The sequence below is a fragment of the Tachysurus fulvidraco genome, chromosome 1 (assembly GCF_022655615.1).
Source record: "Tachysurus fulvidraco isolate hzauxx_2018 chromosome 1, HZAU_PFXX_2.0, whole genome shotgun sequence".
Classification (NCBI taxonomy): Eukaryota; Metazoa; Chordata; class Actinopteri; order Siluriformes; family Bagridae; genus Tachysurus; species Tachysurus fulvidraco.
This window is the reverse complement of record NC_062518.1, coordinates 39,647,316-39,662,161: the sequence shown is the minus strand read 5'-3', so window position 1 is coordinate 39,662,161 and position 14,846 is coordinate 39,647,316. Positions and strand designations below refer to the sequence as shown.

Genomic DNA, 14,846 nt, shown 5'->3' with positions numbered 1-14,846 from the left:
TGTGAAAGTCTTTGGGTAAGTGTGTGTTGTATGTGTGTTAGTGAGATAGAGAAGTTCCCCTACATTCCAGTCAGGGTGTGTGTGCGTGCGTGTATGTGTGTGTGTGTGCGCGCGCGCGCGTGTGTGTGTGTGTGAATGATGAAACTGTGACCCATTTAGTATTTATCATTGTGAGATGATCAAATGTACAAAAGTAAGTTGGAATCCGTCGTGCCCAAAGCTGCCTAAAGTGATTTTCTTCTACACTACAGATTGTCAGGGAAATAAGAGCTTAATGGCCAGTTACATTTTCCTGACACACCATCAGACTGCAGACTTTTGTTTTTGACACTTATGTTTGTTTTATGTCGCTGTTTTTTTTCCTCCCCTCAGGACACTTCTAGCTGTGAAAGCTCTGTGTATTAAGTGTATAATGTACCACCTACTTCCTCTCAGTTTTAGTAGGCAATGTGATTCGCCATTTAACGCTGATATTAACGTTCGTCTCAGCGCACGCTTCCTTTTATTAATACTTTGCAGCTTGAAAAATGAACCTGTGTCTCACTGAATAAAGTCACAACCCACTTTATCTTTAATTGGATCGTACAGACAGTTTAAATCTGTAACGTCAGCAGCGCTCGTGTGACTGCGGATCATTTTCTGGAAGGCGTAGGAGAGTTTGGAGAGCTGAAATACGTGACGTGCTCTGAGAAAACAATCCAGACACCTGAACAAAGTGTGGATGGATTTCTACAGTCCGTGCAAAGAACCATACAAGCAGGGGAAGAAAGAAAAAGAACAACCTTTGGCCAAAATTAGATTTTTGTCCTTATATATATTGCTTTGCTGTTGTCAATACTGGTGTTGTTGGTTAGTAAAACAGCTGATGATGATGATGATGATGATGATCATGAGGTCTCTTGTGGTGTGATTCATCTCAGCTCAGCCTTCTGCACATCCCTGATGATTAACTGGAGAAAAACCCTGTCGTTCAAGCTGATCTGTGGATCTGAAAGCTTGACGACGAGGTCGCAGCTAAGCGCAGCACAGAACAGCATGGCCGATGATCTATTACTGTATGTGCCGTGATTTCTTTTTATCATAATCAAACTCATTTGTAGATCTAAAGCTTCTATAGCTCTCTCAGAACGTTCTGGTGAAAATGAGTCAATATATAAAGCCTCAGTGTTGGTGGACTGGCAGGTTTTCACTGGGTTTCGACCTCGTCACAGTCTAACGTGTCCTCTCTTCCTTCACCGCTGCTTCCTCTGTGTGTGCTTTTGTTTTTCTTTGTTTATCTTTACAGAATTAATCATTTTTATCTATATATTATATCCATTTTTTTTGCATCCTGTCACCACCTCGATACTCTAAAAATACTACTTCCGATGTCCTCGCGTTGTTTTCTTATCCTCGTTCCTCTGCATTTGGAGCTGTTTGTCTCACATCTCGGCTGCACTCTGTGTTCATCAGGTTATGAAAGAGAAAGAAAAAAAAACAACTTTGTCCTTACGATGTTCCTCTCATTTTTTTTTATTTATATTAGCATTAGATTTGTACATTACTGTAAATTTTAAGTACAGTTACATATGATTGATGGTTTGATTGTACATTTAAAAGGTGTAAAATTAAATTGTTTAAACTGAAATGTGTGGCTGGTGTGTTATCGTGTGTGTGTCAGTGTGTTAGTTCTGTCATTCATGTGCTTGCTTTAAAGAACGTGTAAATTATGGGGTCAGAATTGTTTCGTTATTCTGAATAAATACACTATGATCCACAAATAAATATAGTTTCACAAATATTTTTACAAATTTCACAAAAAGAAATGAAATTCACAAATAAATAAAATGGGATTTGCAAATAAAAATATATTTATCAATATTTATCAATTAGCCAATCACGTTCTGATTTACTCGCTCTTCACACTACCCCTGGACCCATTGATGATGCTGAAATCGTTTCCAAAGAAAGCAGAATTGAACTAACCCTTAGTGCTGGCTACAATCCATACAGGGTTACAGGATTGGGCTCGAATCTGCGACAAATGTTTTTTATTTGTTTTTTTTTATTTGTTTTTTTTTTTATCGTATTTTGCAGTACATATTACACTGTGATAGTGCGAGTAAATCAGAACGTGATTGGTTTGAGGTAGACCGTGCCACGATTGTTCAGCGCCACGAGACCGTTGTCCGATTGGCTGGAGTAGACGGTGGGCGGAGTCACCTATTTGTGGATTCTTGTGCACGTATTGACGTTAGAAATGTTTCAAATCCACAAATGCACAGAACGAGATTCACAAATGAGCAGGAAGCAATTCGCAAATAAATACAATTTATAAATATTTTTTTATTTGCAAATCCCATTTTATTTATTTGTGAATTTCATTTCTTTTTGTGAAATTTGTAAAAAAAATATTTGTGAAACTCTTTATATTTATTTGTGGATCATAGTGTATTTATTCAGAATAACGAAACAATTCTGACCCCATAGTAAATTTCTAAACGTAGTCAGGTCGATAAGCTCGAGCTGTAGTCTCGAGGTTTTAGTCCAAAGCCACGCCCCTTTGAGATAAGAGGCGGAGCTTTCTGCTGGATAGCTACTTGAGACTTGTGGCTGGGAAACTAGAGATCAATCGTTCCTCTGTTCCTATATTTTTATTGACAGCTGCTGATGAACAAATGTTCGGACCACCGCCTATACATTTTACGACAAGGTAAGACTATGAACGAATGATGTACGTTTGATTTTATTAGTGTGCACCGAATAGACGTTTTCCTCTTTCAGATGTTAGACGAAACAAACTTCTGATCTGAGGACCACATGAAGCTTCAGATTCTACAGTAAAAATGTTACACTTTTAAAGTCTCCTTTCAGATCTCCTTAAATCAGAACCGGCCACGTGCCACTTGTTTCATTGCTTTTTTTTTTTTTTTGCAGAAAATGATTCATTTGCAAACATAAGATATTTTTTATTCGTCCCACAATGGGGAAATTTCTCTATTTTGTATATATTTTTTTTTGCTGCTGTAACAAAGACATAATATAATATACAGTATATACAAAAACAAAAATGTATAAAAAGTGTAGTGGTTACACAGAACACATATTGCACATGGGTAATATTGCACATTTTTCAAAATTTCTGTTATTTCACATGTTTAAAATGCTTTGTTATTGTTTATTATTGCAGTGAAACAATAATAACAGTGTATAACATGTCTGTCTGGACTTTCTGTGGAGGTTCTCCCAACGCTAATGCAGGTTTCCTCCAGGTTCTCATCCTCCTGAACACTGTGCACTGAATTGTCTGTGTGACTGTGTGTGTGTGTGTGTGACTGTGTGTGTGTGACTGTGTGTGTGACTGTGTGTGTTTGTGTGACTGTGTGTGCGAGACACTGTGTGTGTGTGTGCGAGACACTGTGTGTGTGTGTGTGTGTGTGTGCGAGACACTGTGTGTGTGTGTGTGTGCGAGACACTGTGTGTGTGTGTGTGTGTGTGCGAGACACTGTGTGTGTGTGTGTGCGAGACACTGTGTGTGTGTGTGTGCGAGACACTGTGTGTGTGTGTGTGTGCGAGACACTGTGTGTGTGTGTGTGTGCGAGACACTGTGTGTGTGTGTGTGCGAGACACTGTGTGTGTGTGTGTGTGTGAGAGAGACACTGTGTGTGTGTGTGTGTGTGAGAGACACTGTGTGTGTGTGTGCGAGTCTCTGTGTGTGTGTGTGTGTGTGTGTGTGCGAGACACTGTGTGTGTGTGTGTGTGTGTGTGCGAGACACTGTGTGTGTGTGTGTGTGTGCGAGACACTGTGTGTGTGTGTGCGAGACACTGTGTGTGTGTGTGTGTGTGTGTGTGTGTGTGTGTGTGTGAGAGTGAGAGACACTGTGTGTGTGTGTGTGTGTGTGTGTGTGTGTGCGAGACACTGTGTGTGTGTGTGTGTGTGCGAGACACTGTGTGTGTGTGTGTGTGTGTGCGATCCACTGTGTGCGTGTCTGTGTGTGTGTGTGTGTGTGTGTGTGTGTGTGTGCGAGACACTGTGTGTGTGTGTGTGTGTGTGCGAGACACTGTGTGTGTGTGTGCGAGACACTGTGTGTGTGTGTGTGTGTGTGAGTGAGACCTTCAAGCCTTCAGGTCACGGTGGATCCAGAGTCTATCCCTGAGGCAGGAAAACATCCTGGATATCGAAGTGTCTCAGTTATGGAATGAAAATCTCATTCTTGTCTTTGACTCCTATTTAAATAAACAAATAAATAAATGAGGTGTCTGAGTGAGTTTTAAGCTCTTCTTTTAGCAAAAAACTAACACGATACACTTCTATCCAGTAATTCGAACCTTTAATATCATCTAATGCTTTAATGCAGAACCTTAAGGGCCTTCAGTGACGTCCTGCAGTCGCTGTAACCATGTTAATGATATACTCTACTTGATGCCTTGTGTCCACACGGTGCAGCTGCATGGTTTCACCCTGTGTAAAATCACTCATCTTTCCACAATGATGCAGTTTCTGCTTTCTTTTAGATCCCTGGATTTGAAACAAGGTTCCACATTTGTGATTTTTTTTTTATTAAGGGGATTAAATATACACATTCATGTCAAAAACATTTAAGCATAGTCCACACACACACACACACACACACACACACACACATACACACACACGAGGTCAAACACAAAGTAAAGCAGGGTTTCTACTTTTGCAAGTCATCATTATCTGGCAAATGAATCTGACATCATTGCATGAGTCACTGACTATCATGTGTCCTCATAAACCAAATTTGTGCAAGCAGAATAGAAAAGTAGCTGAATGACAAGTATAAAACTTCACCGTGTACTTTGTTTGTGTTCTTATTTTTGCTTCCAGTGCATCTGTTCTTCATATTCAGTCCCAGTAGATCTCAGGGTTACTGAGTTTGTCTTCATTAGTGAAGTCAATTGTGATTTAAAACCATAACCAAAGTTATTTACCGCGGACACCACCACGGCTCTCAGGGTGGCTTTTTAAAGTACTTTTAGTGCTTGTTTTCACAAGTATGTGCTTTTCTTGCAGACTTTGCAGAAAACTACATGTGTTCTGTGGTATCATTATTATTATTACCAGGAGGAAATCTGTAACTGGAGGTCTTTTTTTTTTACTCCAGTTTGTTTACAGACCAGTGAAACTGTGAGGACGGATTTTAAAGCCACATATGAATTTAAGTGTGTAAATGTGTATTATACAATAGTCTTTTCTCCTCTCGGGTTATGAGGGTATTATAACGAGTCGAAAATATTTCATTTCTAATATTCCAACCAACATATAATGCAGTATCTCTAAAAGTAACTAGTTCTGTGATATTCACTTCCCTGTTTTAACTGGAGCCTCAGTAACGTCTCACAAACTGCTCTCTGATTGCATACGATATTTGGCCTGTAGAGAGCGTGCTCTGTGTGTAGTATTGTGAAATAGCCAATTATAGAACTTGTGATCAAAAATATCAAAATTACATGGACACCTGACCATTAGAATGAGTGTGTATGCTGTAGTGCTCCAGTTTCCCTTCACTGGAACTAAGGTGGTGAAACAGTGTTCCAGCATGATGACGCTCCTGTGCACAGAGCGAGCTCCATGAAGACATGGTGTGTTCAGGTTGGAGTGGAAGAACTCGAGTGTCCTGCACTGTGACTCAACCCCACTGAACGCCGACTGAACCCCAGACCTCCTCACCTGACCTCAGTGTCTGATCTTGTAGCTGAACGATCAAGAATCCACACAGTCACGTGCCAACTTTTAGTGGAAATCCTTCTCAGAAGTGTAGAGCTTTATTAGAACAGCAAACAGGAACTACATGTGGAACGAGATGTTCAACAGGAACACATGGGTGTGATTGCTTACGTGCCTTCTAGCATACACCCTAATTATGTAGATTCTACTTATAGATAGATAGAAGCACACACACACTTGATGGTTAACACAGCATGAACTTTTTATTTCCTTTAAAAAAAAAAAACCACAACAACTTTCAGAGCACAGAACGAGGTGAGAAATCCATAATGGCCTCTTGTACTATTTATTTCTTTTACAAGCAGTGAGGATGTTGTAGGCCATGATGAAAAAGTGAAAATAAGCATTAAGGCTGTAAAAGTTAAACACATTAATAAACATGCTCAAAAAGAAAAAAAAATGTAACCATTAAATTAAACCTTAAACTACTAACGTAAAAATCACTAATAAGTATCATTATATTAATTCTAATAACAGACTCGATGTAAAGATTAATAATTCCCCTATAAATACAGAATGAGAATATTCTCTTCGGTGTCCTGGATAACATTTAGAGAACTTGATATACATTTCTCATGCACTACACAAAACGGACTCGTAACAAACTCATAATTTCAGAGACAAATAATACTCTACACCTGAAATGCCTCACATCAGACTCATCAATCAGCAGGTTATTAAGTGATCAACCTACGTGTCTATCCGAGAGCAGCGCTGTAGATCCATCTGACTCTATGCCCAAGAGTAGCCCTAGTGTCTGCTAGAGAAATAAATAAAACTGGGTGCTAGTTTATTCTCCCAAAATACATTCAACTTGAATTGTCATGGGAAAGCAGAACTGAAAAAAGTCTTAGTGTTCACTCTACATGATCAATAGTGGACATAAAACAGTAGAGTGTTTCATTCAAATATATATTTTTTTTTAATGATTGGTGAAATGCATAGCAAGCGAATCGTCCTGTATATAGGAACGTTACACATGGCTTTCATAGATAACTTGGCTAGTTGGAGATATTTCTACTTCGCTCTCTGGCTCTGGTTCTGGTTCTGGCTCTGGTTCTGGTTCTGGCTCCGGTTCTGGCTCCGGTTCTGGCTCCACCTCCACCGTTATCTGTTGCTCTTCAGGCTCCGTGTCCACGCTCTCCTGAGCAGGAGCAGTGACCCTGGCGTCCGTATCTGTGAGGGGCGGAGCCTCGACGCTGCAGGCTGCGTCATTGAGTGGTGGGTGAATGGAGACCTGAATGTCGATGTGTTGCGGCTGCTCGTGTAGCGAAGCGTCGTCTGAATCTGCCGTAGGAGATCCACTCCTCTCTCTGTCTCTTGTTCGGTCTCGAATCTGCAGAATGGTGAAAACATTACTGACGGCCCCGACAAGAGCACGAGAAGTGCCTTCTTGACCATCGGGTGCCTGTCGGATAAAGTTGTGTCTCATTTCTTCGACCCCCACCACTTCCAGGATTTCCTCCATGAAGGTGCGGCAGTTCATGATCAGCGGCGGGAGAGGGATGCTGCGTGCCAGCTCCTCGATGTAACGTGCAAATTCCATGGTCTTAAACTGCGTGACTTTGGCCAGTTCCAGCGTCTTAGCCGACGTGATGATTGGGATACGCTTTGCGATTTCGAACGCTTTCTGGAGCTTCTCTGCTCCCTCCGTGCGGAAAAACTCGTTGATGGCCTTCTCGGTCTTCTTCAGGTGGCTGCTCATCATGCAAAGCCGAGTCACGTTCAACACCATGATGATGGTGAAGGTCACCAGACACACCACCACGTAGTACACGCCCATGTCTCCATTGGTGAAGACCACGCGCACTGTGACTGTACAGTTGGCAATGCCGTGACTGTTAGAAGCCATGCACGTGTATTTGCCCCGGTCTGCAAAGGTGATGCTGGTGATGTTGAGGGCTCCGTTCTCCAGAATCCACCATTTTCCCTCTGTGAGAATCACAACCAGAGCACGAGGTTATCACAGGGTATATTAAACTCTTGAAACATAAATAAACCTTTGATAACAGGGATGAGTCATAAATAAAGATTACTTAATGAATACCTAATTCACTATTTATTTCTAATCCACCAGATACCGAATCTCAATTTAAGACAAAAAGGCATGAGGGTGTCATTGTGGCATGTGTCTGGTGTGAACCATACCGCTGTACTGATACATGTATCACAGTCCTGATCTACACTAGCTGCAGAAATGAATGATAATAAAACCCCACTTTACTTCAACATGGCACTATTCTGTATTTTTAACCAGGAATCACACGGAATGTGTAAATGTGTCAGTGACGGTTCCTCGCTGCATGAGTTTTTTTCCCCTTCTTGTGCAGCAGTTTGTCCCTGAGGTTGAGCTTTGTATTCGCTGTAAACGGGGTCAAACAAGTCTGCCTAAAATTTAATCGTAACTGCAAAGTGTAAAGTCCAGAGAAAGGGCTGTTCTCTCACTGAACTGTCTGGGAAGAGATTTTGTTGCTCATTATCTCAGTGTGTTAAGATCCAGTTAACATATCTTAGTTAAACATTCTGCCTTACAAGCATGTTTAAATAAGTTGGGTTTAAATGTAGTGTGTGATTTACACTGACTAGATCACTACACACGCACACGCACACACACACACAGAGCAGGTGATAAAGGCTTAATGTGTTCATCTCTGATTGGCCATCACTTCACTACATTTTAAACGAGATTACTGTATATTGTGTCCACTGGATTAACATTAAAGTAGAAATAATAAGTCAACACGGCGTCAGTAAGAGGCCGGAGCTGTATAAAATATTCACCTGTTCTTGAATGGTCTTTTAAATCAGAGCAGTTTAATCAGTTTATAAATCACAGATATGTTGAGCGTTATTTAACTGGAAATACAGAGAGAGGGGTTAGACAGCTATACTGAAGACTAATTTAATACGCACTTCATTCGGCTTCAGATTAGGAGGAAAACTGCATGTTCATGGAACATTGGGTTCATGGAACGAACTGATTGTTCACAAGTTCAACTGATGCACAAAATCAGTCATTACACGGTGCTATTATCCATCTGACCTCCTCGTATTAGCACCATCACTATCAGGATCAGCAGGGTTTTGAGTCGTGATCCATGCACAACACTATGGTTTAATGACATAACTGCATTCTTCATGAAACGAGATTATCTACATCTACCTTTTTCCTCCAAAATAAAAACTGCATCACATTCATCAAAGATAAATATAAGCCATCATCTTTTTTTTTTTAACTTGAGAAGCCTGTATCTAAAAAGATCCCAGGTCTTGACAAAGCACAGTTTGTGCTTGCTCAGAGGTGGTGTGTGCTCTGAATGTATAACACTTTCCCTTTATAGCACAGAGCAGTCAGTGACGGTAAAGTGCCTGACAACAAAAAGCCTCAGCAAGTAGCGTTTCATTAATGCATTATGCACTTGTTCTGAAACGCAGTGCTCTTAATCTTCATCACTGGGCCCTCGACAAGGACAAACGGTCTGAACTGCCGGAGAACAAACCCGCAACAACAAATATACCGCATCAGGAAATGCAATAATCGTTTAAATTCCAAAACATCACTATGACGTGTGAAATCTCACTGCACTATTCCACTGTTACCTACAGGACGGTTCCTGCGACTCTACATGAGTGCTGAGAGGGTTGTTTTGTTACAGGATGAGTGGCGTCGACTCTGGCGCGTGCTCGACTCTTTAAAGCTAGTTCAGACGTGTCGGACGCACAAGACGCGGACGAAAAAAAAAAAAAGCAGTCAGGGAACTAACATCACTGCTTTTCTGCTTTCATTAAAGTGGTGTGAGTTTAAAGGGCTGGGCTGTTTATAGTTCGAGAACAAGCACAAGCATGTTGTTCTCTTTGTTTACGAGATACTTTCACGTTGAGGACGATCCACTGCTGACACGAGACCGATGTGCATAAACTGGCCTGTTTTATTGTCCCCAATCACAACTTTACATTAACGCGTTGGTTCTAATTTGTTACTGTGGCATCTACATCAAAACGCATTATTTACATGCAAAGAAGTGGCACAGAAAAATGTTCTCTCATTCTTATGGATTATTGTTTTGCTTTGTAACAGCCAGAATGTTTTCTGTAGACAGACGATATTTTATCATGACAAGCTGCTGGTAACAATACAATTATTTGGTCTTGAGTGACAGAAATTTGTCTCTCGGACGTTCCAAAGTATTAAACGTAAATGTTAAAAATACAAATCTTGCTCTTTGTAATCAAAAAAAATGTCAGTAAGGTGCTGCAATATCACTGTGGTGTAAGAGGAATAAAACACTTCAGGATACGTTAACTGCAGGGTGTTGAAGTCTGCTTCACATCACTCTGTCTGTCATGGATGATTTTCCTGTAGCAGCACACCAATCATGACGATCGTGGTCACGTTGGTCACTGACATGCTTTATTTTTAGGATGTGGAAGCGTTTCAGCTTTGAACGCACAATTCCTCAGAAATTTAACCGAGAAACAACAACCTACCGTTTTCTTCCGTATCCAAGAGGTGTCCATGGGAGTTGAACCACTGCACTTTGGGGAAAGGCTCACCGGTGATGTTGCAATCGATCAGGACGCAGTTCCCTTCGCGTGCGATGATCTGATTCGGTATGGTGAGCATCACAGGTGTCTTACCTTCCTCCACATCGCCTGCTGCGTGTGTGCCATTTACATCAGTCACAGAACCCTTCAAGGCCCCTGAGTTGCCCAGGCTGAGAAAACACACCAGATAAATCCAAACAGATCCATCTACACCTTCCATTTTTTATACAGCTCTGAGATCAGAGGTCACTCCACTCCAGTGCTCATGGTAAAGTCAAGGGCTGAAAGGAACGAGGTCTGAAGGACGAGGACGAGGACCAATGGGTTACAGATCCTTAGCAGCTCCTCTGCAAACAAGAAAACAACGTGTTCGGGTTCACTTTTGTGTTTTATGTACGTTTCAAAAACATAAAAAAAAATCAATCGACTGTTTGAATAGAAATCAAAAGCAAGTGTTAAATTCTAGCGTCATGTGATGCTAGGTTAGCAATGCTAGCTCGGCTAAAAGCTAGGCTGAGATAAACTGAGCTCGTCACTATAAACCAGCTACAGTGTTGTTTGTTTGGTTGTTTTTCTCTCTCTAAATGTTTTCACGGGAAACTAAAAGGAGGTTAAATACACAGGACAAAAAGCAGAGATGGTTGTAGATGACTCGGGGTAACGTTTTAGCTCCGGCTAGTCTGATAAAAGGAGAAAAATAAACCAGATAAAACTGGATTTTTTTCCCTTCACCTTCAGTCGCATGAACAAAAAACCGCTAGATTCACAAACACCGGCGTTTTATAAACAGGACCATTAGGGTCCGAAAATAAACACCATATTCACATCATCGACTGGTTTTTAATCAAACTTTAAGGCTTTGCACGATTACCGGGATGTAAATAAGAGCTTTCTATCGTTAGTATAAAATGTTATAAAACAAACCGGGCTGTTTGTCTCTGCTAGCGTTTTTTAGGCTCGAATGATTTAAACAACGCGTTGTTTAAAACACTTTATCACTATTTTACTCACCGCATTGTTTGTGTTTTTAATCAGTCAGAAATCCCACTTTGTGTCCATCAGTACATTTTTCTCTCTCACACACACGACCTACGCGCTAACTTTGGACCGCGTCCCAAACGGCTCCTTGCTTTAAATAAGTGCACTACATCCGACGCAGACGCCGCCATTTTACCCCCTAGTTAGTGCACTGATAAGCAGAAACGCAGAGGCATTTAGAACACAGCCTCCTATAATAGTCTAGAGGCCGTTTTTGGCTTGTCATTTTAATTCACCTTTCATCCATTTTCTTTTTCGCACCGTGAACATCAGCTTGAGCCGATTATAGCCAAGTAAAGCTTCTTAAATCTGATGTATGAACCTGAGATACTGTAAAATGTTAGTGATATGCACTAATGTACAGGAGCTCAGCCCTGCTCCTCTCACAAGTTACATCAGGGCTGGAACTAAAGCTCTAAAACACACACTATGTTCTCATAGTGACTGGAAATGTCACCGTTCACAATATTGTCATATTTTATTTATCTAAAATGGTCTCAAACGGAGCGTTTTATCTGAAAAGGAATCTCAGAAATATCTCCTTTAACATTTGGATATTTCATACACCATAGATTTGCTAAAAGTGATGTATACATATGCATATTCACTCACACAATTTACTCACACACAATCTCACACTTATTTACTCACTCACACACTCACTTATTTACTCGCTCACTCACAATTTACTCACTTATTTACTCACTCACACAATCACACACTCACTCACTCACTCACACACACACACACACACACACACACACACACACACACACACACACACACACACACACACACACACACACACACACACATATTTACTCACTCACTTATTTACTTATTTGCTCACTCACACTCACTCTCATATTTACTCACTCACTCACTCACTCACTCACTCACACTTATTTACTCACACACACTTAGTTACTCACTCACTCACACACATATTTACTCACTCACTTATTTACTTATTTGCTCACTCACACTCACTCTCATATTTACTCACTCACTCACTCACTCACTCACTCACACTTATTTACTCACACACACTTAGTTACTCACTCACTCACACACTTATTTACTCACTCACACTTATTTACTCACTCACTAACTTACACTTATTTACTCATTCACTCACTCATTATTGAATCTTTATCTTATGGAAAATATTCAGTACTTCATTCTGCTTCATGTTCTTCTGCGTCCCTCTAAGTCCATGTCACAGACGCATGCACAGACATACAGCCCATGTGCTGAAGGTTATATATAAATGGAAAGTTTTACGTGACCCATAAATCTATACGAACCTTTCAAGATAGAGCAAGAGATAGCATGCTTTTAAAAATAAACACATCCAATAAAAGGAAAGATGTGTGATTACCCACAATAAGTTACAGTGAAAGCTGACACTTCCTCTGGGACTGAGTGAGTGAGTGAGTGTGTGTGTGTGTGTGTGTGTGTGTGTGTGTGTGTGTGTGTGTGTGTGTTTGTGTGTGTGTTTGTTTGAATGAGCTATGTTTAGAGCCTTTTGTATTAAAGTTCTGAACATGATCCTTCACTCTCTCCCACACAGACACACACACAACATGCAGGCAGTCTGTTAAAACCTGATGTACCATTGAAAAATGGGACAAGCCGTTCAGTGCGTCCTTCAGGAGAACAAACAGGAGTGAGAGATATTATACAGTAGGTTATTTAATAGTAAAATGTGCGTTGGTGTTTACACTACATGAAGAAGTAGCCTAATATGTGACATAGGCTTCTTTTCTTGAATAGTGTAAAGAGTAAAAGGCACTTTATGTGACCTTGAGCTTAATAAGCTAAAAACTGAGATGATAGTGGACTCCAGACAAACCTTCTATCTCTCCCTCCACTCACCTTTAACAAATAACACTGATAGCTGTGGAGTTATTCAGGTTCTTGGGCAATACCATATCACAGGACCTGAAGTGGGAGACCAATATAGGTTATAAGCCCAGCAAAGGTTATACTTCCTCCGCCAACTGATGAAAGTTCAATATACCACAGGAGCTGTTGATACAGATCTACACAGCTGTGATTGAGTCAGTCCTATGTACTCCATTACAGTTTAGTGCAGCAACCAAATCAGATATAAGTGGGCTGGAACAGACTATTAAAATAGTCGAGAGGATTATCGGTGTGCTCCTGCACAATATCCAGGACTATCGGTGTACAACTGCAGGGTGAAGAAACGGGTATCATCAAAAACCCCTCCCATCCTGGACACAGTCTGTTTGCACTTCTGCCATCAGCCAGACACTATGGATCATTATGTACTAAAACATCTAAGCACAAGAAAAGTTTCTTTTCACAGACAATATCTATTTTCTCATCGCCCAGTGGACACTCAGCTGGGGATTGATCTGCATGGTCAGCCAGTGACTGACTTGCCTTCTGTGACCCAATGCGTCAGTCAGCTGTATGGTCTGGTTTTTATCAGCAATCATTTGAAGACTTTGGCAAGAATGAATTAGTCTGTTGGGTCTGTAGTAAACTCAGAGTTTGCGCTGACCCATTAGTTCCTCAGGAGCTCTCGTTGCACTGTTATAACCTTTTGTAGAAATGACATTACTTACATTTGCTTACTATTGCTTACTTACTAACTGCCAGACACATGAACAGTTTCTTTCCCCAAGCAATCACCCTGATAAACAACTCTCCATAATTAAATTATATTCACTGCTTCTTATCATAAGTACTGCATTATCAGCATGATCACATCATCTGTATTTTACACACTACTGCTGCTGTATATTGTACAAAAGCATAATTATTGCACAATATTGTTATTTGCACGCCCACACTTTATGTACATAACTGATCGGTCATTCTATATTCATATTTTATATATTTTATATTCATATTTAATACTCATTCTGTCTATATTTTATCCTATCGTCTGCATTGTCTTGTACAGTTTGTATAGTATTGTGTATGTCTGTACCTTTGAGAGTCACAAACTGCTGGAACCAAATTCCTTGTGTGTGTCAACACTCTTGGCCAATAAATCTGATTCTGATTCTGATTTACATTATTTACTGTCCGATGTTACCCAAATGAGATTGAATTCCCTTCTGAAACTGGTTTCTCTCAAGGATTCTTTCTCATGTTAGAGATATATAGTAACTTAATTTAAATTTTTTTTTATATATTTATTTATATTCTTATTTTTTCCGTTTCTATACCTCTGTAAAGCTGCTTTGAGACAATGTGAATTGTTAAAGGTGCTATACAAACTGCACCTTTGTATATTATTCCTTTTTTACCCTTTTAATCTATGTTTTTACCCTGAATTTTTGGTGTTTATGTATACAGTATGTTTAGTAGAGCTCCTGTAACCACAACATATTCCTGTGTGTGTGTGTGTGTGTGCACTTGGCAAATAAAACTGATTCTGATCTGATTCTGAAATATACTTTTCAATGTGAACACAAATCTGAACTGATTTTTATTTTTCTTTATTTCTATTCTCTTGCACATCTGGGTGAAGGTAAGACAGTGGCCT

General features: G+C 40.3%; 2 protein-coding genes across 4 annotated transcripts in view; one reads left to right on the top strand and one right to left on the bottom strand.

Annotated features, from left to right (window-relative positions):
- The window catches only part of clcn3 (chloride channel 3), a 34,359-nt gene extending 31,552 nt beyond the window's left edge, over positions 1–2,807 (top strand). The window contains exons 15-16 of one of the 2 annotated variants that reach the window (XM_047810839.1): positions 2,644–2,692; positions 2,764–2,807. In XM_047810839.1, the coding sequence (XP_047666795.1) occupies positions 2,644–2,692; positions 2,764–2,792 (78 nt within the window). In that variant the 3' untranslated portion in view covers positions 2,793–2,807. Of the gene's footprint in view, positions 1–2,643; positions 2,693–2,763 lie in introns of those variants that run through there. The other variant, XM_047810853.1, reaches the window with a different exon arrangement.
- Positions 2,808–5,926: 3,119 nt separating this feature from the next.
- mfap3l (microfibril associated protein 3 like) lies at positions 5,927–14,306 on the bottom strand. Of its 2 annotated transcripts, none has more exons than XM_027178204.2 (3): positions 14,286–14,306; positions 10,226–10,629; positions 5,927–7,669 (listed from the first exon to the last, which is right to left on the bottom strand). In XM_027178204.2, the coding sequence occupies exons 2-3, from the start codon at positions 10,500–10,502 to the stop codon at positions 6,711–6,713; spliced, it is 1,236 nt and encodes a 411-aa protein (XP_027034005.2). In that variant the 5' UTR covers positions 10,503–10,629; positions 14,286–14,306; the 3' UTR covers positions 5,927–6,710. The 2 variants fall into 2 exon arrangements, with proteins under 2 accessions (XP_027034005.2, XP_027034004.2); XM_027178203.2 differs by lacking the exon at positions 14,286–14,306 and adding an exon at positions 11,294–11,445.
- Between the last annotated feature and the right edge of the window lie 540 nt (positions 14,307–14,846).